The following is a 26,578-nucleotide window of genomic DNA, read 5'->3' on the forward strand; positions in this document are numbered from 1 at the left end:
CCACTCAAAACTGAAGCCTTTTCTGTGGGGTGTTTCCTGTTCCCCTGTGGCCTGGAACTACTCAAAACATCCCAATACAAAGTTCATTTATTGTTGTCTGAGAGAGCTAAGTCTAGAAGTGAACTATCTTTCTCAAGGCTAAATATATTCCTTTACCAGGTTTGTAAGCTTTTATTTTATTAGCAACTGAAAGTAAAAAATATTTTCAATAGATCCAGCTGTCATACTGAAGACAGTATAAGGCTGTGGTGTTGACAAGAGAGGCTTGACTAAGCATTTCTGAGGCTTCCTTACTTGTTAGCCCTTACACTATATAACAAAGGTTAGAACATTATTATTTTTTCTGCACTTTCAAAATATTTAATTTTTCAATAACAAATAATATAAAAGCCACAGTCCAGAAAATAAAAGGCTGTTTATTTTTCCTTCAGAAATAAAAGTAAAGGGCATACTTTTATTCAAATCAGTAGAGTGGCTGTGGTGATTGCCATTTAAAAAAAAAAAAAAAACAAACCCTAGGTCTTCTCTTGTTGGCTGACGTAATGATGTTGAAATTAGGTTTGTGCCTGCTTTTGGAGTGTTCCTTACCTGACAACTTTTTTTTTTTTTTTTTTTTTTTTAAATATTCTGGAGTTTTTTTTTTAAATTGACAGAGAGTTCCATAGTTCTATGGACTGTTGTCTGATGGTGGAGGGCACAGAGTTCTTGATGACTTTATAGACCTCTTGTTCTTCAGACATTGTGATATGGACTATAGCCTGTAACTTAACAGAAAGTAAACTAGTGCAAATGAATGTAATGAGTTTACTTTCCTCTTCTTTGTAGCACAATGGCTGACAATAAAGCCAAGTCAAGCAAAGTCGCCAATAAGACTCCTCCAAAGTCTCCTTCAGATCCAGCAAAGGACCGAGCAGCAAAACGATTATCCTGTGATTCAAACAGCTCCCACGAGGGAGCTATGGCAGGAGAAATAAGTGCTCTGGAAGAGGCCTTTAGAAAATTTGCCATCCATGGTGATACGAGAGCCACAGGAAAAGAAATGCATGGGAAGAACTGGTCAAAGCTATGTAAGGACTGTCATGTGATAGATGGGAAGAACGTGACAATCACAGATGTTGACATTGTCTTCAGTAAAATCAAGTAAGTTCCCTTCTGCCATCATTTCCTTGACTCCCCAACATGTTTTGTGGATATCATCTAAATTTATCTTCTGTTGCTTGCAGATGTTGTGAAGCACTGTATGTCTTTGCACAATCACTGTCTTTCTTGTTACTTTATGAAACTGTTGTTTTGTCTGAACATACAGCTTTCAGCTTCTGTCCTGCTATCTTGAACTGGTTTCAGTGTCCCAGGTGTTATGCTGTGCAGAGAGGTATGATGTCATTAGGTCTATACATAATAGCTGGCTATTCCAAGAACCTTTTAATTTTTACTGCAGTAAATAACGTCCATGTTTCCTGAAGGATATCTGAATGAAATCAGGATGTAGTTTTACATCTTGCCAAAACTCAGCCTCAGAGGACAGAGCAGTGAAGCTAAGGTGGGATATGTACTAAAAGCCATTATTCTAACAGGCCTGATGTCCACCATAACGCCTACTCAAGTTTAAAGTGTAGAGCCACACTAGACTGATGGTAAGTTTGTGATGCAGACCTATGGCTGTGATTAATTGGTTAGGATTATCTCAGTGGTTCTGGCTTATTCTTGTGAGCATACTGGAGCTTTAGTGAAACTTCCTCTCCAGATTGCAAAACTAGGCAGGCTTGATCCAGAAACTTGTCAAATCCAAGAAAAGACATTCAACTGTTCTGGTATATTCTGTATGAAGACCCAGATAATTTTTGTTGTTGTTGTGTAGCATTGTATTATTTTCACCTTCCCCCCAGTATCTGATCAGATAGCCTTGTCTTTTCTGCTTTTCCTTACTACAGTAGCTGTTAAATTGTCTCACACCTCATTGTGTTGAGGGGCATGCTTTAAGGAAGTCCCTTAATTGTACTAGCAGAACGTTTATTTGGCTTGTGCTCTCAGCTGCTGTGATGTAATGCTGGGGAGGACATGCACACTGAGTTGTTTACAATTGTAGTTGGGAAAACCTGCTACAAACACTGGCCCATCAAAGCATAGAAAGGCAGAGAAGAAAAGGTCCTTGATCTTGAAAGGTTGTCCACTGTAAACATGCACACTTAAAATGACATTGCTTATTTGATTTCTTTCTTTCATGGTTTCTTCTTTCCTCAGGGGTCTCATCTAGGCAAATGAAAACACTATATATATATATGCACACTTCAATCCTCTTGTTCTTCTATCCGTCCACTTCCTCTTTGAGTCCCTACTTATATTTTTTGGAGATTGTGTTGCCAGAGCTAGCTATGCTATCAGAGAGCTAGTGTATTTGAAACGGGTGTTTAGGCTGTAGGGTTGTTTCTTTCTTTCTTGATCTGTGATAGATAATGTTGGCATTTATTTTCACATTTTCTTTGGCTTTCATCAGCTTAATCTTAACACTGCTTTCTCTGTCAGTATGTGTGCAAGTTAGTGATAGCACAATTCCATGGTATGGCATAACAATTATGCAGCATTGCCAGATATGAAGTATTATCAGGGTTGGTGCCTACTGGCAGAAGGAATCCAGTCCTGTTCTTCAGAAATGAGTTGTGAGGTGGTGGAGACCTGAGGCTCAAGGGGCATGTCAGCGTACTCGCTTGTGGCTGTTCAGCAGTCGAAACTCAGCTGGGGGGTTCTTCTCTGCCCCTGTGGGAAGGTGCCTGTTCATCAGTTTCTCAGACCTTTCTCCCATGACTGCTGTGAAGTGTTATCATTTCTCTTGGAAGGAGCATGCCATCTTTTTGTCTTTCTACCTAGAATTTAATAATTTAGAAGATAACCTCATCAAATGCGAAAGCAATTTTATCTTAATTGTTTATAATTATTTGCTCATTCCTCACCTGTACATGTGTATACAGCATGCATTTGGTATGTTCTTCTCTTCTAAAATGATTTTATTTTTAAATTAATATTGCTTAAGTGGCAGATGAGGAAACTTAGAACAGCTGAGATTTGCTGTCTTTATTAGGAAGGTCTGCTTTTTTATGTGCATACTTTCGGTAGGTATACTTCCACATTTTCTTGAATTGTTGGGTTTGGGGTTTTTTACATTTTTATTCTTGAGAGAATATGTCAGTAATTCTTTTTAGTGAGATCACACTTATTTCACATAGAGTGTTTTAACAGTGAAGATTTAATGGCTGTAGGTACTCGAGTGTTAGTGCTATGCTGTAACTTAGGAGGCTTATGCATCGGCTGAGTATCCAGGGTTTCTCAAGCACATTCAGACAGCTACTTTTCCTTGCTTTCTATTTTGCTTCACATTTAACCTTCATCTAAAGGACAATGGTAGATTTGGTGATGCAGCAAAACAGGCATGCTCACAAAAATTCTTACTCATTTCCATTTTGCAAGCAGCTTTTTCCTTGCAGAGCACTGAAGTTTTTTGACAACCTAAGTTTCTCCCCGTTTTGTGTTGAATGAAAAACTTTCTAAAAGGATCTCCAGCTCCCTAGAAAGTGCAGAGCACTGCTTCCATGCCTCAAGAACAATTATGCTTATAGGTACCAGAAGGCTCTGTACTTCACTGTTGGTTTTAAGGTCTTTAGCTGGTCTGCGTCTCACAAGATGGACTTTGGCCTTGGATTCTTGTGGCCAGCTATAGTGGTGCAGTGAGATGGGGCTGGTGGATCTTGGCAGCTGTAGTCTGGCCAGGGAACACAGCCAAAGATAAGAGATGTTTGTCATACCCAACTACAGTTGCCATCTAGCATTGTGGTAGAACTTCCTGTTTCGTAGGAACTGGGGTTACTTAGCCAGAAGAAAAGGAGGCTCAGGGGAGACCTCCTCGCTCTCTACGACTACCTAAACGAGGGTTGTATGAGGTGGGCATCGTTCTCTTTTCCCATGTAACAAGCAACAGGACAGGAGGGAATGGCCTTTAAGTCGCATTATGGGAAGTTTAGATTAGATATTAGGAGAAATTTCTTCACAGAAAAGGTTGTTAATCACTAGAAGAAGCTGCCCAGGGAAGTGGTAGAGTCACTGTACCTGGAGATACTTAAAAGACGGGTAGATGTGGTGCTGAGGGACATGGTTTAGTGGTGACCTGGCAGTGCTGGGTTAGTGGTTGGACTTCATGACCTTAAAGGTCTCTTCCAACCAAAATGATTCTATGATTACTGTGTAGCCACTGTGTTTAGCAGGGTTTGTTTTCTAGCAGTTGTACTTAGAGCTTATAACAGTGGCACATGTTCAAACACTAGAAAATAATCAATGTGGTAGAATTATTCTTTGTATTTATGAATTAATGTGTCTATGTATAAAGCCCATGTTCGTCATCTTGCTAACTTCCCAGGCTTCATTTATTCATTTATAGAGAGGTAGGAACGATGTGTTACTGATAGCCAGGGTAACAGGGAAATTCAAGAGCTACTGAAAGGTAGTGTTCTACTCTCTGATTTGTAACTTCCTCTGCTGGAGGAGAGACTTATCCATTCAGTCCTGAGAAGGAATGAAATTTTTTGTGCATTCAACACCCTTGCCAAACCAAGTGAACAAAACTTCTGAAAGTTTTGAATAGTGTGTGATACTTCTTCAAAACTGGGGCTTTGTGTGTCTTTCAGAGATTAGATCATTTAAGGTTAAGTTTCTGTTGTTACAAAGATTGAGGAAATTCTGATGAGCCTTGGTTACAGATAACACAGTGGTTCTAAATAACTACAGAATGCTGGTTTGCTTCTGCATGAAGTTGTCAGGTCAGACTGAAGTGTAATTTTTCTATTTGTCTTGCATGAAAGGTCTGCTGAAAGCCTTCAAGCAAACACGTGATGTAAACATTTGTATGTACTTTTTGGGGGGCTTTTTAATTTGCAGAAGAGAAGACTTTGGGGGGGATCTAATTAATGTGTATAAATATATGCAGGCTGGGTGTCAGGAAGGAAAGGGCAACCTCTTCTCACTTATGCCCTGAGATAGGACATGAGGTAATGGTCACAAGCTGGAGCACAAGAAATTCCACCTCAACATGGGGAAGAACTTTACTGCAAGGGTTCCAGAGCACTGGAACAGGCTCCTCAGGGAGGTTGTGGAGTCTCCTACCTTGGAGACATGTAAGACCAGTCTGGATGAGTTCCTGTGTGACCTGCCCTAGACTAGATGGTCCTGCTCTGGCAGGGGGGTTGGACTTGAGGATCTCCAGAGGTCCCTTCCAACCAATGACATTCTGTGATTCTATGATACTTTAGGATAATAATGAATGGTTTAATGCATAGAAATCACAGTAGCAGACATGAAAGAATTCCTAGAATCACATTATTTGGTAAGAAAAGATGTAAATTGGGTGATCTTCCCCTCCCCAGTATTTTTGTTTAACCATGATTTGTAGATTCTTAACAGTCTCAGAAATGCTTCCAATTTGTTGGATTGTAATTTAAGTTGTTGTGTGTTAAAAATTGATTTAATACGTCTTCTTCTGCCTTTTTTTTTATTTTAAAAAATTTCTATTGTCAGCACAGAAAACACAGGAAATTAAGCAGCAATTAATTTTGCAATGGAATTACTTAAAATTAAATGCCAAAGCCCACTTGTGAGAGTAGCCATATGTATGAATATTGATAAGTGACATCCCTAGAAACCAGAGAAAAACCACCTACATTTATCCCAAATATTTGGACTGCATTAATACAGTTATGATAGGCTGTTGTTTCTATAACAAGTAGGAAAGTTATTTTTTATTTTGTTTTTAGGTTATAAAAGCATGCAGTAAAGACATCTCATACAATATCATTATCTTTCTATCCATGTTGCACCTGGAAAAGCAAAATAAATTGCAAAGAGTGAATTGCAAAGTTTTACAATATCTTATTAATATTTCCTATTAAAAATGGAACAAAACCAACAAAAGTTTACATAACTGTAAATGAAGTTATGTAGTAAGCCTTCTTTACCGTATTTTATTGTTTCACAGTCAAAACTTGAGATGTTGGTCTCTTTTCTTCATATGTTCATTGAACCACATACAACAGTAGCACCGTGGCTGCAGGGTAAATTTTAATTTCAAAGCTAGCTCCTTGCTTAAAGTTACATTAAAATCTCTTCTGCTAATTGGTATCAGGATAGCTTTTTGTCTTTACATGGCAAAACTGGAACAACCCTTTTTCTGAAAAACCTGCCCATGTCATTGTTAAAAAAAAAAAAAGGAAACCTGAAAATACCTTGTAGGAAGTAATTTTTTTAAGTGGTCCCTAAATACATTTTCATGCTTGAAGACAGGGATAGGTCACAGTCATATTCTATAAGGAGGAAAGTTTTCATGAATATGAAATGTGACATATTCATGACAGGACCAAAAATAATGTTTCACCATTTTTGTAAGGATAATAACGTCAACTTCCATGGAGCTCAGGCTTCTGCTAAAATGCCAAATTTTAGTAGAAATATCTTAGTAATATTAGATCATTCTAAGCATTAATTTTTCACACACTATCTGAACCTTATATAGACATCTTTCTTTTGTATTTCAGAAATTAAGAGTGATAATGCAACCTGAGTCCTCTGAATGTAGAGATGTAAAGCTTGCAGACGTGCAATTGCATTTGAAAGTGGATGTTTTATCATGAGAATGGGACTTCTACGGGTATCTTTTTATTAGCTGAAACAATTGCCTTTCTTCTTGGACATTTTCGTCGTTAACTGTTTCTTTTATGTTACTCTTTGAGAGTTGCAAAAGTCTGTAGGCTGTGTGTCTTGTTTTGTGCTTGCAGAGTGCAAGTATGGATGTAATGAATCTTGTGGCCTTGGAGAAAGCAAGCTCATTGGTGACACAGGAGAAGGACACAGAAGTGTTCTGTGTTTGGTATGAAAAGCAGCATGTGTCTGCATTCTTCTTAATCCAGCAAGACAGTGAGACACTGCAGTCTAAGAACTTCAGGGGGTTTTGTATTAAGGAAAACAGAGTACGCAGGAAGAATAGATGTTACTGATCTCTGACCAGCATTCTGGCATGTTGCCTTATGAACTTAAATTTCTTTGTTTATTGGGGTCAACAACTGCTCTGGGAAATGTGATATGTTAGCTATGCCATGCACATACTCCACTTGTTGTATGTAGTTAATATGGTAATAATAATAGCCCTGATATAAATACCTCTGCTCTTATTTTAGAAGTGTTAGCACTCAGCACTGCACGAGCATGGTTTAAGCACTGCCATAAACCTGCTAATTCTATGACATGATTAGATAGAAAAATGAAGATATTTCAGTTTACATTGGCATGTTACTACGGTTGCAGGCAAGCCTGGGTGACGTCACACCTTGGATCCATTGTGAGCATTTATTTAGATAGTTGTCTCCATGGAAACATTTGTTTGTTTTGATGTTACTATGTGTTAAATTTTAAACAAATTTTTTTTTGTTCTATACTGGGTTGTTGTTGAACTACTTAAATCTACAGAAGCTTTTTAAATATACTTTACTCCCACCCTCTAAAATATTTTTGGTAAAAGATCAAGTGAAAGCATAATTATCCTCTCAAATTCCACTAATAGTTTCTGATGTTGCTTTGACATGTTTTCTTGTTGCTGAGGAAGCCATGTGTTGTAAAGGCCAGAAAACTCCCCTCCATCTTTTTGAGAAAGGAAGGTTTTGTTCCCATGGAGAATCTTCACAACACAATTTATTGTGCTCTGACTTCTGAGCAGTCCCACCCATACTTTATTCTTAGAACATCTTGCACAGTCAGCTGTTCAGCCTAGTTCCCACAGTCTGGATCAGTCAGGTCTGTCTGTGGGGGTGTGCCACCTGCGACTAGATGAGTCTTAATTCAGCACTACTTCACCATTGCTGCAGGACTGTGGAAGAATTAAAATGGACGATGTTTGCTCTGAGCAGCTGGCAAAATAACTCTTATCAAGAATGAGCACCTGTTTTATCCATTCGTCAGCTATAATACAATTGTTATCTTTTCTTTGTATTGAAAAATATGATACTTTTTGCTTTCTTACTATATTTGAAAGGAGGAATACTTTGACACCTGCACTCATTCAAAACAAGTATGTCTCCACGAGGTTTCTCTGAAGTAATTTGTATTTTGCAGAGATTTTACTGAAGCCTCTCTTAAATTTTTTAAATATGTAGATAGGTATGAAGTAGTCTTTTATAGATAAACGAAGCATATAGTAGTTATAAGTTGTATTTTACTTCCCTGCTGGAGAGATTCTCTTAATAGTGACCTAGAATCTGATTTGTGTAATCCTACTTTATGCATGAAGTGGGCATAACAGTTAACTTGTGTACTTCAATGTGTCTGCATCAGGAGGTAAGCTTTGAGTGCATATAGAGTGGTATGCAGAGCATAATCTGTGCTAATAAATCTCTCCCTTCCAGGCAAACTGTGAAGTAGTGCAGTTATAGATGGAAATGCAGGTAAGTTACAACAGCAAGTGTTCTTTACCACATCACCTATATTTTAATTGAAATAAAGATCCAATTTCCTTTCCTGTCCAAGAAGCCAAATCTAATGTTGCCTTTTGCACTTTATTTAAAAAACCAAAGAAATTCTTCTCCCCCTTCTGCCAAGAGGCATAAATTCTAAAAGTAAACCAGTGATCACTTACCAGATGGATTTAGATTCACTTGCTGTTATGCAGGCTAATTTTGTGTGTGTAGAATGGATAAATTCTGTACCCCTCAAGATGTATGGTGGTTATGATTTTAAAAATACCTTTTTGTGTGAGTAGGTATCACGTGGAAAGCTGTAGATACAGTGGTGGATGGTTACTTTCCCAGCTGATAGAGAATGCTGCATGATACTATACACAGTACGATAGAGGAGCTTGCTTGGTGCTTGCTACACTTTGTGGCACATGCTGCTTGTGGATTACAAGGACTTGTGCTGGTTTAGAGTAGAAGTAGGGCTCTGGTATGAGTTCCTGTGTTGTGGGTTTTTAGAGGAGTTTTTGCCTTTATTTTTTCCTTTGCAAGTCATCATATTGCATCATTTAAAGTTGCCTCTTTTCATTTATAATAGCATCTGTGTGAAATCTGTGTCAGTTACAAAATTAACTTATTTTAATGATTAACAAGCAAGTATTTTCTAGACTTTTAAACATCAATGTAGGCTTCATCTCTCATTTTCCATGGATCAAAGTAGAAGATGAGTAAGATGTAAAGGATGAGGCAGTTTTGGCTGCAGCAACCACATGACTGTGAAGTTTAAGATTCTTAGAGGAGGGACCAAGATGAACAACAGTATTACAAACATGGACTACAGAAGGACAAGTCTTAGCCTGTTCTGTTTCCCACAGGAAACTGCCCTATGTTCTGTGTCCCAGAAATTTTAAGTTGGAATGCTTCTACCAGGTTAGACAATTATATGAAGCTTTTCTTAAACTGTTCTAGGCTAACTCAGTCATGCCATGCAGTATGTGCCCTGCTCTTGTATGTAGCCCTGCTGTATGTCATGTACAATGACCCGAATTTTTCTTTGGAGCTTCATCTCTGTTCCTGACTTTCTGCAGGTTTTTTTAATATATATGCATGGATTCCAATATTTTGTTTTGGTTTGTTTTTTTTTTTAAATAATTTTGATATACAGTCTTGGTATAATCCCACCAAGAGTAAAACGTTTCCCTTTGAGAATATTTTTTCGCCATTTCATAGTCAGTTTTAAGTTCTCATTCTTTACAAAGGTTTTGAATGTCACCAGCAGATAAATAACTTTTAAAACCTTACTAAGATTGCTAATGTTTGTGCTGATTCTGAAGGCTGGCCAGAACATTGTCACTACATAAATAAATCTCTGAGGCAAACTTTTCTTGGTGGAAATGCTATTAGATTCTGAAGTTTTATGGTCGAAGGAGCAAATACAGAAAGCCATTCAATTTTGGAGAGGAACTGAGGAAGGATGATCACAGTTGACAGAGTCAAGTCAGGAAGACCATGGCTGAAATGGTAACCTTCTGGTAAGGAGTAACATTAGCACCTTACCCTACTGCCCATGGCTAGCATTTTCAGCAGTGCAAGCAGTCCTGGCACACTGCTGCTTTTCTGCACAAAGCACCATGACTGAGCTGCTGGTTATTTTGAAAAGCAGCATTGTATCCTGAATAGCCAGCACCAGTTTCTGCAGCTCTCCCATCAGAGTGTTAATATGGTCAATTTAATTTACCATGTGAGTTGACAAAAGATAATTTGTTTTTTTTTAAAAAAAAAAGGTGGGAGGGAGTAATGCTCACATTTTGTTAGGTAGTACTTGCCTCTGATGCTTCATTTGATCCACTGGTTACTAAAAAGACAATACTGAAGGGAGGAAGGGGGTGTTTCTGTCCTATCTTCTCATTCATAGTTCAGACAGAAGAACACAGAAAACCTTGCTGCAGTTTTGCATCAAGCCAGTAGGTTTCTGCTTAAGCTGTGGAACAGCTTTCAATCCAACTTGAATCTTTGTCAGTGATGGCAAGCAGTGGAAAATATCTGCAGGCAAGCAGTTCCAGTGAAGACAGGAGTTCATTGTAAAAAAAAATTGCACTGCGTGTCTGTTTTGAATGTATGATAAGTCCAGTAGCTTTTCTTGCTGCATTTACTTCCCAATAATTGGTTCTGGAGATCCTTTTTGGGAATGGTGCCATGCTCTGTGCAAAGCTGCATGGCACACAGCTAATGAGAGCTGCCATAGAGTGTGCTAGCTGCCTCAGGGGAAACAATGCAGCTACAACTGTGTGGCACTGCACTGATCTGGTTGTCCAGCCTGTTGCATTGTGCCAGGTGAATGCTCCAGCTTTCTTGGTATTAGTTTGGTGTTTTAAACTGCATGTTTTGTAAAAAGGATGGTAGTGAGTGCTGACAGACAACAAAGAACAGAACTGTAGCAGCACTGAATTGTCTTACTTCTTTGTCTCAACTTCATTCTGGAAGGAAGAGTCCTGAAAGTCTGGAGAATCTTTTAGTCTTGTGCTGTTACCCAGTTCTCGTGATTGTGTCACAAGCTTCATAGGATGCTTTCTGAAGTCCTCCTTCAGCATAAAAACATAAAAGTACAAGGCTCTAAAGTTAAACAGATATTCCACCATCATCTGATGTGAAGGAGTTAGTGCTGTCGACCTGCTAATCTCTTTGTCTCTGCTGATAACAGCAGAGCATTGTACCACTTAGTGCCATTTGTGATCATGGGCACCAGCAGCTGCAGAACAGTGGTGATCTTTGGCACCAGGCTGTGACTCTCATGACACATGACCGCACTTGCTTCATTACCCAGATGTCCTGGGTCTTTATTCTATGCCCTTCAGTTGCAAATATTATTTTTAAAGAGAAAGTGAGCTAATGAGAGGGGCAATTGTGCTGTCAATGGCTGTATTTTTTTCACTGTGTAAAAGATGGAACTGATAGCTTTTATATCATCATAAAAGTGTGTGCAATGAGAAGTTTTTTTTTTTTTTTCAGCTAACAACAGATATACAGTGATACTGTAACATAATAATTCATTACACCACAACTGAAAAATCAGTATGAGAAAACAAGGTAGGTCTGTGTTTATTGTTTGGAATCTTAACTCAGTTATACGGGATCTCCAGATGGACTCATAATCCCTAGTGCAGTACCAATTAACCCTGGATTTGTCTGCTTCATGATATTTGAGATGTTTATTGCTCGGCATGGGGAGGTGTTTGTTAAGCTTCTGAATGGAACTTATAGTGCTGAGAATGGAGTTTGTAATGGAATAATCAAGAGGCTACTGATGAGAGGATCATAGAGGAGAGGGTGGGCAGCTCTTACTCATCATCATGTGCTGTCTGTATTCCACAAAAAGGTGTTGTGTGTCCACTTTTGCAAAAAAAAGATTCTGTGGTATGGGATAGATGAGAAATGGGGACTGCACTGTTTACTATCCTGTCCAATCACCTTCCCATGTATAGCAGCTACTGCTGCACGCCAAGCTAGTTTGTGCCACTAAGCCGACACAATGAACTCTCTTTTCATACTGCTCATGCTCAGTCTTCCTGTGTCTCAGTTTGAAACAGCTGGTAACCTTTCTTCCAAATTTAAGCTGTTTACATTTTCTTCCTGTGGTGGATGCTCTATGGAAACAGATGCTGGGGGCACTTGTAATCCAAGTGGAAATCAGTGTGCTCCTGTGGGCAGAATAGCATGTGTCATAGTGTTCTCATATGGCATGGTGTCAAGGGAAGTATTCAGAGATCAGTGTTTACAGCGTTGTAAGAAGGTGGCCTGGGAAGCAGGATTTAAGAGGACTATTTTTGGGTTTGTTGTTGTTTGTTTTGTTTTTAGCAAAAGAAACGAGCACGTGAATTTGTATTCTTAAAAGAGGTTAGAGATAGATAAATGAAGAAAAAGGGAGTAATTTAGCATTTATAGGGTCTTACATTTTTCATCTAAAGTGCTTTGTAAGCTGAGAGGTAGGTTTCAAATGTGAGAAAACAACAGGAGAAGGTACTGAAAGGTAAGTATGATGAAAGAAAATGTACACCCTATATGGGAGCTGATAGCCACTCTATTAGGTGATATTTTCTATATAAAAAAAAAAAAAAAAGAATTTTGAGACTTTTCAGGTGTTGTATTGGAAATAGCTGTCAGATGAAAATGGTGGTTAACTGTCATTTGAGTTTTAGACATTTTTCATGCTAATAATTAAAAGATGATAAGTGATTAAATAAATGATTAAAAGATGACTATAATCTCAGTAAACATTTTTTACTCCCAGTAAATCCTGGTACTGGTTTAAAATGAACAGTGAAGAGTATTCAATTTAGTAATTCCTTGGAAGGGCCAATACATTTGCAATGTGTTCCAGCTGCTCATCTTTTATTAGATAGCACAAATAGCATGACTGGTTTTCTAAGCTTTTGTCATAAAAATAAATAGAAATTATTTCCTTACTTTTACAGAAAATCTTCCTCTTCCAGACAGGTTGATTTTCTTTCATCACTCCACCTCAGATGAGAGTAATGGGAGAGCTTTACATTATGCTGAAGTGGATGGCATAGCTGGGAAAGCCGTTGAACTAAAATGCACAGCACTAGCTTGATCTTTTCTGTCAAGACAACAGACTGTGACCTGTTGAGTCTCCTCTAGCCAGATAGAGAAAGCTATAGAGAGGGTACTGAGCAGTCAGTTAAAGAAGCTGCTTGGTTTCCCTCCTTCTGTACTGGTAAGATGAACTCCACTTGCTGATTTAACAGTCTCATTTTGAGTTTGACCTGCAAATCCAGCTGACTGCAACTTCAATCAACATCAGCCATTTTGAACAGTTTGTCTGATTTTAATAATTATTTTTCTGTTTCAGTGATGTGTTCTGTGACTAACAATACAGGGTCTCATGCACGCTTGGCAGATTGTTCCTTTTATTCTCTTCTTAGATGCTATGTTGTGTCACCCAGTCATGGGCTTCTTTAAGTTCTAGTTCTGCATCTTTAAGTACTAGTCTGTGAAAGGCATAGTTCAGATGGACAGTGAAGTGATAGTCACCTGAGATAAACAGTAAAGGTCCATAAGAGTTATCAGACTTAAGGGCTACCCATAGAGAACTGGTTTTCTTTAAAATTATGGACACTGACTTGATGTTATCTACCATGACATTTGCACTTTTTGGAAACATTTCAACTCCGTTTGTCAAAGCCTTGAGATAAAGAAGATGACAAGATGTACTTTCTAGGGACATTTATCTAAATAACTTGTGCCAAGTGTTGATTAGATTCTAATATGTGCTTGCTGCAAGTGTAATCTCTTAATATTGGAAGTCATCTACTGAACAGCACAGTTTTCCAACATAAGTGGTGATTTTTAGAGGAGTTACAGTATTGACTGACCTCTCAACAGCATTATTGAGTTGTCATATGCTGCTGTTTTAGAAAATGAAGCACGGAAAGTGTGCTTCATTTGCACGTACTCAGAAGAATTCTGACCAAGATTTCTGCTTATCATCTTCCTTGAGCTCCAGTTAAAAATCTCTGAAGATTTTTGGAGCTTTAAATAGTGAGAGGATTTGACTTACAGTGCCTCTAAAGGAGACAGCCCTCTGCTGCAGGGTAGAAAGGCACAAAGACATTTGATTTTGTAGCTCTGGTCTCATAGGGCTTTGTTGACCTATGTAGGTGTAGGAAAAAGTGTTTAGCAATGCTTAAAGCTTGCTTTGGTTATGTTCTACCCTATCAGATTTTGTCTAGTAATTGAAGCAGAGCATTGGCCTGAACAAGTTGCTGCTGAGCTCCTCCTGGGTTTGCTGTCCTTACTGTGAAAAGGTAACTCAATTGTAAATGCATGTACCAACTACTTAAGCTAGGTTTAAATTAACTACTTGTATAAAAATACCTAATATAGATGTTTTGTGATAAAAATAACTAGCATTTAAGCCTGCAAAGACAGTTGTCCATTGCTTGTTGTGGGTGGTTTCCACAGTAGACTTGCACAGGCTGTTATACACTGTGCAGGTATATCTTAATCTGTTGGTTTTATATTATCCTGTTTTCCTGCAAGAGTCAGTTTGAAGTTTTGCTTTATAGGCTGCAAGCATCTACTTGACTTCCTTAGGAAGACCAATCTTCCCTATAGACAGTGCTAGTGTAGTGTGAGAGACCAGATGTTGAATTATCTCACATGGAAATGCATTAATGGTTGTCATCAAAAATGTTTCATATAGCAAATAAATGGGTATATAAGCATATGGTAGGTAAGACAGTCTGTTGATATATGCACAGGAATAAAAGCACAAAATTCTAATGCTAATTGCACTATTAACGGGCCACAATTTAGAAAACTTGCCCTCCTGTACCAAACCACTGTGGGAATGGGCACTACTACACTGAATATCCTTCTTCCACCAAAATACCATATTGTTAGCAAATGACAGTTTGAAGCACTACTTGACTTTCTTGCTTCAGCTGGTAAAACTGGTGGCTTTGAAGAAAATGACAGCTTCAGAATTGAGGTAGTAGTTCAGGAAAAAAAGATGTGAAGCCTTATTTTCTGAATGTAAGTAACTAAGAGATGCTAGATACTGCTAATGTAGGAATGTAGTAATTCCTGTTTGGAAATGAAACAGAAGGTGCCCTTGGTACGACGTGGAAGTCAAGAGTGCAGCACATGTTTAGCAGTTTATATTCAAAACCTGGAGAGTTGTGACCTGACAGAGAACAAAAGAGGTACATCAAAAGGGAGCTTGTACTCCTTTCCAAGAAGGTTTCTGATGCTTGGTGTAGCTTATTACTTCATAAGGTTTGGGATTTTTTTTTTTGGAAGGAAAAGCTTCTAAGGTATTTTGAGCTTATTACAGCATATTATCTATTCAGTGGTATCTCCTCACAGCATCATTGTTCAGTTGGACTCATCTCAGCACAGCTCCAGTTTCATCCTGTCATGAAGGGCCATCCTGTGCCCCGATAGATTTTGCAACAGATTTAAGAGACAGGCTAAATTTGGCAGAAATTTCCCCAAATAGTCCAGTGAACTCCTGCTGCTTCCTTAGTTTAGTCAGTGAAGTTGTTATACATCTCCAAAATCATCAGAATCTTTCCCAGTGCTGCATTGATACTTGCCTTAAGTAGCTGTTGATCTAAGTAAGTCACAGATTTCCAAAAGAATTTACACTAGTTCTTTCACAGTCTCCTCTCTGCTTTCACAATTCATTCCAGCCTCTTGGAGGCTTCCTAATTGTTCCTTATCATTTTGGTTCATCATGAAGATGTGTGCAAGATAGCTATGTGGGTAAACCTCCATTTATTGTAAAATTTTGGATCTTTCAGATGCAGCTAGTGCTTTGAATTGAGAGAAGTGTCATGTAAATGAAAGAATATCTGTATTGGCATTAACTGGCATAATTTTCTGCATTTCTTTTGGGTTAGTTTCAGATGCACATGAATCAGCACTTTGACTGACAAACCTTTAATCCAGGGAAGGAGGTAGATTCCCATATGGAATGTGGTCACTGTTTATAGCTTTCACAAAGTGCCAAGATATCATTCACATGGACTCTTCAGCAGATTCTGTGGTACAACTGAGACTTCCATTAGTAAAATATGTTTCCTTCTTTGGACACATCCATCTCTCTCACTCTGAGGAAGACTGCCTTGGAATCAAAATGACTTATTTCTGAAGCCATATGTAGCTTTATTGTAACTACTTGTTTGGCAGACTTTCTTTGGTAGAGTTATCTAAGGTTTTTTATCAGGAAATGGATAGAATTCTGTGATTTGCAACCCTCTTTTTTTTTTTTTTTTTTTTTCTGTTCAGTCTCTGCTTTGCCTACATTGAATTGTTTAGTTCTCAGAGCTCAAGGGCCTACAGTTATTGCAATGGTGTATTGGATTTCTTGTTATGATTAGGAGAGGAATCTTCAGTCAGACTGATGGTTGCCTTGCCAATTCGTGCAACTTTGTATTAGGATGGGAACTGCATAGATATGGCTCTCAAGGTACACAAAATAACTAAGGAGTCAGGTGCAGTATCTGTTTTTTCCCTAAGCTGTGCAAAGGTATGTATCTCCATAAGATATGGTAGGCAGAAATGATAGAGGGATAGCAGAGGAGCTTATTAAAGACTGTTCTCTGCATTGGCCACAGCTCACATATGGAATTGTCTTTAGACTTGTAGATCTATAGAAGAAATGAGGTGACAACTTTCTCAGTAATCAAGTGGTATATAGCTTTTGCTGAGGTATAATTTAGCCTGAAGACTTCCTACCTGCATTGACAGCTGTCCTTAGCCCTAATTCTCTTTCTGTAGGAAAGAACAATTTGCTACTGGAAAAATTAACGAGAAGGGAAACAGTCCAGAAATGGTACTTGACTAGAAGGCATTGATAACAGAAAAGCAAGTATTTACATCTAAATTTATGTATCTCTCTATGACACACATAAGCAATAATGTTTTCAGACCAAGCTACAAGTGTTACCAGAACATGAGCTTTTTCAGCTTCTTGCACTTTCCAGTAGTTAGAAACTGCTCATCACTATTTATGTTCTCAAGGAGGTTATTTCAGTGCCTGTTCTGCAAAAGAATAGTATGATTTTTCTGGGAATGACCTTGATGCTTCAGGGAGCAGAGAGAAGTAACTTCTGTGATAGATACATGCATCACTGCTTTATGGTAATGTTGCAACAGAGCTTCTTCCGAAAATGTAGGGTATGTACGAAGTCAGACCACTTAAAGCCAAATTAACTTCTTTGGATACATACAAAAAATTAAAACACTGTGTTTAAATAAGGATTCTGTCTTCATGCCCATTGTCTTTACATGTATTGTTTGGTCTGAACAGAAGCAGCCTTGGTTTATTGTTATTTATGCTTTCGATTTGCTGAGTTTTTTGTTTTCTTGTCACCTGCTGACAGCATCATCTCTCTGAAAAATGTTTGACTGCTTTTGTTGAGCCGTTTTTTACTATGCTTCAGTTTCATGTTAACTTGAATGTATTTTGTTATGCATCATGAGAAGAATTTAATGTGCTTGGTGTTCCCCTATTCAGTCACTGTGGTAAGGACCTATCAAAGCCATTTACTGCTGTAAAAGATAGTACAAATGTTTCTATAAATACGTTAGCAACAAAAGGAGGGCTAGGGATAATCTCCATCCTTTGTTGGATGCCGTTGGATGATGTCACATAGTGACAAAGGATGAGGAAAGGCCGAGGTACTTATTGCCTTCTTTGCCTCAGTCTTTAGTAGTAAGACCAGTTGTTTTCCAGGTACCCAGCCTCCTGAGCTGGAAGACAGGGACGGGGAGCAGAATGAAGCCCCTATAATCCAAGGGGAAATTATTAGTGGCCTGCTCCACCACTTAGACACACACAAGTTTACGGATGGGACGCACCCAAGGGTACTGAGGGAGGCAGCAGAAGTGCTCACCAGCTGTCCTGGATAACTGGGGAAGTTCCAGTTGACTGGAGGTTAGCAGATGTGATGCCCACCTACAAGAAGGTCCAGAAGGAGGATTGGGGGAACTACAAGCCAGTCAGTCTGACTTTGGTGCAGGGTAGATTATGGAGCTGTTCATCTTGAGTGCCATCATGTGGCGCATACGGGACAGCCGGGTGATCAGGCCCAGTCATCAGGAGTTTATGAAAGTCAGGTCCTGCTTGACTAACCTGATCTCCTTCTGTGACCAGGTGATCTGTTTAGTGGATGTGAGAAAAGCTGTGGATGTTGTTTACCTGGATGCTAGTAAAGCCTTTGACACTGTTTCTCACAGCATTTTCATGGTGAAACTGGATGCTCATGGCTTGGATGGACATACTCTTCACTGGGTAAAAAGCTGTCTAGATAGCTGGGCCCAAAGAGTTCCAGTGAAGAGAGTTAAACCCAGCTGGTGACCAGTCACAAGTGGCTCAGTACTGGGGCCAGTGCTGGATGAGGGGATTGAGGGAGCTGTCAGTACTTTTGCAGGTAACACCAAGTTGGGTGGGGTGTTATCTGCTTGGAAGGTAGAGAGGCTTTGCAGAGGGATCAGGCCATGCTGTATCAATGAGTCAAGGCCTATTGTTTGAGATTCATCAATGCCAGGTGCTGGGTCCTGCACTTGGATCACAATAACCCTATGCAATACTACATGCTGGGGTAAAAGTGGCAGGAAATCTGCACAGCAGAGAGGGACCTGGGTGTGTTGGTGGGCAGCGACTGAACATGAGCCGGCAGTGCACCCAGGTGGCCAAGAAGGCCAATGGCATCCTGGCCTGTGTCAGAAATAGTGTGGCCAGCAGGACCATGGAAGTGATTGTCCTGGTGTATTTGGCACTGCTGAGGTGTTTTGCCAATGACTAGGCCTATCAGGAATGACACAGCCAGCAGAAAGTCAAACCAGTAAGTGAACTGTGTTGAATATAGGAAAGACTTTCCATGATCAATCACTGGGGGTACAAACAAGTCAATTAGTTCACAAGCAATTGACATTCCCCCCAGTGATCCCAGCAACGACATTGCCCGACCGACAATAGGCAGAACAAACAAAGAACCAAATTTTCCCATAAATGGAATGGGAAAGAGCCAGGTCAACAGGTTAAACACATAAGACAAAGGTGCCCACATGGCCAGCTCTCACCCTTCTAGCCCGTGTTTGCAAAGGTCCAAGATGACTGGGGCCCAGCTCCAGGGAGAGTCAGGAGGTCTGCCCTGAACCAGGCAGCTCTGTGGAGTGCACTCCACAGACAGACACTACTGAATCCCTCACCTGACCTTTGTCAACTCAGTGCGGGACCCCTGGGGCTCATTTCCCTTCTGGCTCTCCCTGCAGGGCCGGCCGCACCCTGGGGGGAAGCTGTAAGGCAAACTCACCCCCTCTGTATGAAGGGCTGTGGGAATCACCCATATGTCAACCTTAATTCAGGGCTCGGGGTTCAAACCCCAGCATTTCATGAGAGTGCAGCTCAAATACTGTGTTCAGTTTTGGGCTCCTCACTGTAGGAACAATATTGAGGTCCTGGAGTGTGTCCAGAGAAGGTCCATAAAGCTGGTGAATGGTCTGGAGAACAAGTCTTCCGAGGAGCAGCTGGGGGAACTTGGGTTGTTTAGTGTGGAGGAGGCTGAGGAGAGACCTTATCATTCTCTATAACTACCTAAAAGTAGGTTGTAGCAAGGTGGGGGTTGGTCTGTTCTCACATGTAACAAGGGATAGGACAAGAAGAAATGGGCTCAGGTTGTGCCAGGAGAGATTTAGATTTGATATTTGGAAAAATTTCTTCATAAAAAGGGTTGTGAGGCACTGGAACAGGCTGCCCAGGGAAGTGGTGGAGTCACCATCCCTGGTGATACCTAAAAGACATGTAGATATGGCACTTATGGACATGATTTAGTGGTGGATTTGCCTGTGCTAGTTTTGTATTTGGACTCAATGATCTTAAAGGTCTTTTCCACTGGATTAAGGGTCTTAAGGGTCTTTTCCATGGATTTCCAATCCACATTTCTATGTTTTTATGATTCTATTGCAAAAGGCAAAGTAAGCAAAACTGTGCTCTTAAGGTAGAGAGTTTTTTTCTGACATTCTTTTGAACATCCTACCACAGAGAATTAATTTTAGATGTGATTTCTGAGTGGGTTTCAGTTTTGCATGTATCATTTTAAAAAACACCATATTCAACAATTAAAACTCTTCGTTTTGCTTGAAAGAGAAATTGTGATATTTCTTCTATATGCAGAAGGAGAGGAAACAAGAGTCTGGAATCTCCTTTCCTGAAGGTTGTGATTTGATCCTTGGCTATGACAAACAGACATCTTGTGGGTTTCTCTGCATGTGTCCTCTGGATTTGGATTCCCCTTGTACTTAGTTTTTCTTCTTTCACTTGGTGTGTCATTCTTGATTTCACACTTTTCTATCTCCATCCATGGCCAATGAGTCCCGTAGACTGAGCTCGCACTCTCAGTTAACACCAGCTGTCTACTTTTAGTGCTGCCACCTTCTTATATTGCCAGCAGAAAGTGTTAGCAGATGTACGTACATCCATGTTTTCTCCCTGCCTTCAAGATCACTAAAACAACTCCTTCCACACAGATAGACTTTTTTGCTTACCTGAATATATCTTACCTCTCAGGAGAGTTCATGATCATTGAGCTGTCACTGGGTTCAAAAATTGGTTTCATGTTTATACATCATTTGATACAGAAAAAAATCCTACCCTGTGAAATCCTTTGGAAAAAATGGAATGTTGCTATTGTAAAGCCATCTGACAATGATATATACTTGTTGTGACAGTGTGATAAAAACATGTTGTTTTTCAATTCTGTGGTATTAAATTCTAAAGATACACCTTGGATTAGATGAGACTGATGCTCTGGTTTCTGTAATAGTATTTTTGGAAGTAATGCACTGCTATCACTATCACCAAATACATCAAGCCATGTTGCTTAATGTTTAAAATATATTTCAGAAATAGCTGTGCAAAGACATTTATGTGTAGTATCAAATTGTATTACACTTTTTTTTTTTTCTCTAAAAAAGCCCCGAACCAGTCTGTAACTGGAAATATTTACTTGGAGGGTAGGGGGGAATGTCCTGGAACTGAGTACCTCAGCTATCAGCTAGTGCTTTCTGAATTTCTTGACTACAAAAGATGAGTATCTTGGCATTATGGTCATCCACAAACGTGCCTGAATAATATGCTCTATGAATTAAATGCTCTATATGAATCTAAGGTTAACCTTTCCATCCCTTTCGCTTCATTTTTCTCATCTTCAGTCAGTGACATTTTTACTTCACACTGAACAGTGTAGCTTCTGAATTAGGATAGGAGTTTTGTCAGAGGCCTCACTGGAACAGAGTGTTCCAGACATTGTTCCCTATAGGAACAAGCAATAAAATGTTCAAATTGCACTTGTAATTTTACTTTAGTTTCATACTGATTTCAAAACATGCCCCTGGAATGCACACCCTTTGCCTTGCCACCATCATGCATTGTTCTTTTCATGCTTCTCCGATGTGGATAGTCCCAGTGTAGGTGAAACAGCGATTTTGGTAGCTGTAAAGATCCTGCATGAGGGAATTAGAAACCCCTCATGACATTACACATTGTGAAGATCCAGAGCTAGGCTTTTTTTTTGGTGCAACATCACAAAATACCTGGAGGAAAACAAGAAATTCCACGAAAGTTAGCAGCACTTAAAAGTTTTGAGTGTTTTTAGTGTAATTTAAAGGAAAAACTGAAAAACTTCTAGATGATATGTTACTAAAAGGAAGCTTGGATTCTCACTGTTGTTACATAATAATGAGTCATTATTCTGTTCCTTGTACAAGGGTTTTCTTTCAAGATCCAATTCAGTTTTCAATTAAAGTATAATTGAAGCGCTAAAATCTTGAGACTTAAGGAGTTAAGATCTTACTGTGTCAAGTCCGATTTAATGCCATTGTTCTTAGGCCTCTTTTAGTTGTGTTTGAATTTTGTCTGCATTGAGTAAGATGTCACATCATGTAATCATAAAATGCCTAGTCTGTAGTGAGATGCTGAGCTTTTCTGTTCTGAGTCCCATTAATAAAAACAGCACTGCCTTATATAACCATTTGATTTCTGCTGTGGAGATTTCATTTTCCTTTTCTCGATCAACTGCCACGTCCTCTTCTTGGTTAGCAGTTGTCATCAAAAGAGGTAACTTGTTCTCCCTGAATGTTAACACAGTCAAAGCATAGGTACGGTGTGTGGACACAAAACACCAAGGAAGGTTGCTGGTTATCAAAAGGCCGAGGAGACTGGGTGCTAACACCGAAGTTCATTGTGTTATGTCTCTCTTCCTATCTCTGATTGTCATCTATTTGTACAAATTCAGGTTAATAATGTAACAGAAGTCCTGAAAAATAGCTAATAAACTGCAAGCTGTCTTTGAGAATTTTTTCCTTTTCATATTTGCAAACATTTTCGTATAGTTTCTATGGATTAACTGCTTGGGATCTAATGCATTCACTTTTGGTTAGAGGACCTTTGGCCATGCACCATTGGCTTGTGACAATATTCTAGATTCCTTTCAACAGTGTTTGTGTTGGACATTTTTTCCTTGTATGTAGACTGGTCTCCTTTTTAACCAAATATTTTCGCATTGCCAGGGAGAGTGAATCAAAATAAACCTAGCTTCTAGTTTTGGGGTTTTTTTGGGACATGAGTGAGATGTGTTAGCTCATCTGGGATTGCTGGTGAGATCTAGAAGGATGTCTTACCTGTGTTTCTTACTTGTCTTTCCCTGGATTATCAAGCAATGAGTTCATCCGTGCTGCTTTAACTGGCAGAAGTACAGGTGATGTTTGTTCTTTGCCCAGTCCTCTCATCTGTAATGACTTTGCCATAAGCCTTTGTACTTGAACAACAGAAAGAGCTTTTGTAACTGTAGTGGCTGTATCAGCTTCTTCAGCCCTCTGAAAGATAAAATGCAAAGTGTTATTATAAGAAAATAGCTTCCTCTCTTTTTTAACTTTAGATTTTAATTTAAATGAATTTTCACCGAGTGAAGCACATACGAGGGAAATGTTACAAAAGTAAAACCAAGAGGAGGAAAAGGTTAACTTCAAATGCAGAAGAGAGTTTTCATGAGAGAAGCCTAAAATATTTAGGTTAAAATAAAGCCTGATAAAGATATTAACTACTGATTTAGTGAGCTGATGAAGTCCTCTTGCTTCAGATTTTCGAAGCATGACAGTTCACAAGGCTCCACAATTTCAGACACTTAGAATGAAATAGGTGCACCCTGCTTTATCCTTGCTCAGTAATGAGACAAAAAGCGCATGGAAGGAAACTGGTACTTCCAGGTTTGATTGAACACAGGATGCTGTTACCAGTATAATTTGCAAATGAAAACATCATCCCTTGCTATTGCAACCTACTTTGGGACAATGTTTGGTATTTTACACTTTATGTTAACTATGCTGATGTCCAGGATCAGAATGGATGCTTTTACTTATGTGAACTTGGGCTTCCTAAAGCAAACTGAAAAATTCAAGTTTTAGTTCAGAATCTCCCCATTTTTAGTGGTTACATGTGGAGACATCTATCAAGGAAGAGGAAGTGATGGGAAGCTTCCTAAATTTTTTCTGCATGTATTCAGTCTCTTCCCAAAGGTGGGCATAGATTCAAGCAACTTCCATGAGTGTACCATGAATACACTGTTCCCTCCACCAAAAAGTGATGCATTACAGCAACTCTGTTGTAAAAAGCAGAGCTTAAAATGGAATGTCATGTAAGAATGTATCCTTCCTAAAGGTTTCTTTATGTCATAATAAAGTACAGGATATTAAAAAATATTTTATCATTAATGTCACTCATCTATTTTGTTATTTTCACTGAGGTGGACAACCTTTTGAAGTCTGTTTTTATAAAAGCATTTTTTTTCCCCCACCTTGCCTCTACTGCTACTATATTCTGTTTTGTCTCATTTTCTGGTAGCATAGTTTTAATTTGCATTTCCAGTGTCTGATTGTGCTGTGTGTCTGTAGCTGTTCACACATTCCTGTTCCATTCTTTTTTTCCACTTTCCTTTTTTTAATATACAGTATTTTATCTTCTTTCTAGGTCTCTATTAGCCCTCTGGAGTTCTGAATGTAAGAGAATAGCTGAGACACTGCTCTTGGCATACCTAATTGTAGATGAGTTGTTTGAACTTATAACACTTAGAAAATGAAAGTTAATACATTTGTTTTGTTATTCCCGTGGAAATTAGATATTTATGATGAGCTTCTGAAAACAAGTTACAAATATATACAAAGGAGCTGATTCTTTGTAGCAATTGCTTAATAGAAAGAACCTTGTTTGTTTGGGATTTTTAGGGTTTTTTGTTTTTGATTAACTTCATGACCTCCAGAAAGCTGGTGTCAGGAAGGGGCTTCCTGAATGTGAACAAGGCATTTTTAATGGTGGAAATAAACTGGGAGCATGACTGCCTTTGTGGCATGCAGTGTCCATACTGTTGTCACTTTTCATGGAATCATAGAATAGTTTGGATTGAAAGGGACCTTTAAAGGTTATCTAGTCCAGCACCCCTGCAGTGAGAGGGACATCTTTAGGTTGCATAGAGCCTCATCCAGCCTGACCTTAGTTGTTTCCAGGGATGGGGCATCTACCATCTCTGTGGGCAACATGTTCCAGTCTTTCAACACCCTCATTGTAAAAAATGTCTTTCTTCTATCTAGTCTGAATCTACCCTCTTTCAGTTTAAAGCCATTACCCTTTGTCCTATTGCTACAGGCCATATTAGTATGTTGGAAATAAAAGATGTAAAGGGTTGTGTTAGTGTTGAATTCTGTTATGAATAACCAATTTCCCCTTGTTTTAAAAGTCTGCAATGAATTTTCATTTTGTGTTTGACTAATTGAAATAGGAGTCACTTCCTAATTGTTGGTGTCTAAAACAGAGAAATCTCAGTTCCTCCTTTCATTAGTGGAGGGGGAATTTGACCTCTTAAGGTGTCTTAAGAGAAGATCAAAGATAAATTGATAATAGATGAATTGTTGTTTGCAGTGGCTCTTTGTGACACTTGAATTAAAATTATATTTCTATGTAAAATTTTTCTAGCCTGACATTTATGTTGCTGGTTCACACTTTCTCTATCCTTTCCCCTATTGTTTACTTCTGCATAAACTGTTGAAAGGACTGGTTGGGGTTTGTGGGGAGTGGTTGGGTTGTTTTTTTTTCTGATTTGCTTGAAATGCTCTCTAAATTGGTATAAAAAGAAAAGTGACAAAGCTCATGTGGTAGCATTTTCCCAGCAACATGGACTCTCAAGTGTTTCTCTGACTTTGAGTGTTTCGTAACATTGTGAGTAATTGAAAATATTTTCTCCTATTAAAGATGGTACTATTTAAGGTTACATCAGTGTAAGTATCAGAAAGTCTTTTTGGATTTTTTTCTATTTGATCGCTTAAATTTTAGCTTAAAATATATGGTTTAATTTTAGTATGTAATTCTTGTTCAAAAGGTCAAGGAATCTGCAATTTAATCATACAGGAAAAGGTGTGTTTTGTGTGTGATAAAATTAATAGAAAAGAATTTTTTAAAAATAATAATTCTGAGTAATCTCACTGATGCTGTGGCCTCATACCTGAATTTTAAAGTGAGGAACACTAAAAATAATTTTGTAGTAGAGAAAAGAATGAATCAGTGTGTACTCCACTACATTATCTCCTGCTTAAACAAAAAATTTTAAAATGCTAGCAAACAGACTTGCCTTTTTGGTTAAATCCATCTCTGTAGGGAATGCTGAGTTTCTCTGTAAGAGTTTTATCGGTTGAATTCTTCGGCCTGGCTGTAAAAGATCTGCAGGAGTGACTGGACAAATAGATGTTTGTGAAGTCTGAATTTCTCACTCTGCTTGTCAGATTTTGCACTGTACACTGCTACAGCAAAATCTTCTCCACTAAAAGTAAACCTAAGCAAATAATTTACTAATGGGGAAATAAGAGCTTCCTGTTAGTGAAAACAAACCCAAGTTTTCCGCTCTGAATCTCTGGGCAGTCTGTGAGTTTATCAGATTGCTATATTATGTTTTCCATGAACCTGTGAATATTTAATGAGGGTGATGGTCTAAGAAGGAGAACAGGTGTCAAATTTAAAGGCATAATTTTAAAATTTCTCAGCCTTCATTAGACAAGGAATTTCAAGTTTTTAAAAGCTTTTCAATAATTTGCATGACACAACAGTATTATTCTTAATTTACTTGTGAATACATGAATAGTGAATAATATGTCATAAATGGATATTCAATGAAAAATAATAAATAACAAAACTCACCTAAGATGCTTAAGTTCTTGTCTTCTATGCACGCAGGCTTTGCAAGTAACCAACTGAATGTGTCTGCCTTAGATTTGATGAGCTGCAGGCATGCTGACAGCAGGCCAAGTCCCTCTATTTCCTTTTTATTTCTGAACATTAATCAAGGGAAGTTACTAAAGTGTATCCTACTGATGTACATAAAAAAGAAAGTGATGTTCCCGGGATATGTTTTATTTCACACCACAAATGGGCTGCATGGATCCTGTTCTGTTGCGGTTTCCTGTTGTTCACTGTGGTAAACTGAAACCATTCTATTCTTGGAAAGCTTGTTGTGCTTCTTGTAATTTCTTTC

General features: G+C 38.7%; 1 protein-coding gene across 1 annotated transcript in view; it reads left to right on the top strand.

Annotated features, from left to right (window-relative positions):
* Positions 1-829: 829 nt before the first annotated feature.
* The window catches only part of TPPP (tubulin polymerization promoting protein), a 36,958-nt gene continuing 11,209 nt past the window's right edge, over positions 830-26,578 (top strand). Inside the window, exon 1 of the mRNA XM_008945082.1 lies at positions 830-1,140. Coding sequence (XP_008943330.1) covers positions 830-1,140 — 311 coding nt within the window. The remainder of the gene's footprint in view (positions 1,141-26,578) is intronic.

The sequence above is a fragment of the Merops nubicus genome, unplaced genomic scaffold (assembly GCF_000691845.1).
Source record: "Merops nubicus isolate BGI_N331 unplaced genomic scaffold, ASM69184v1 scaffold4808, whole genome shotgun sequence".
Lineage (NCBI taxonomy): Eukaryota > Metazoa > Chordata > Aves > Coraciiformes > Meropidae > Merops > Merops nubicus.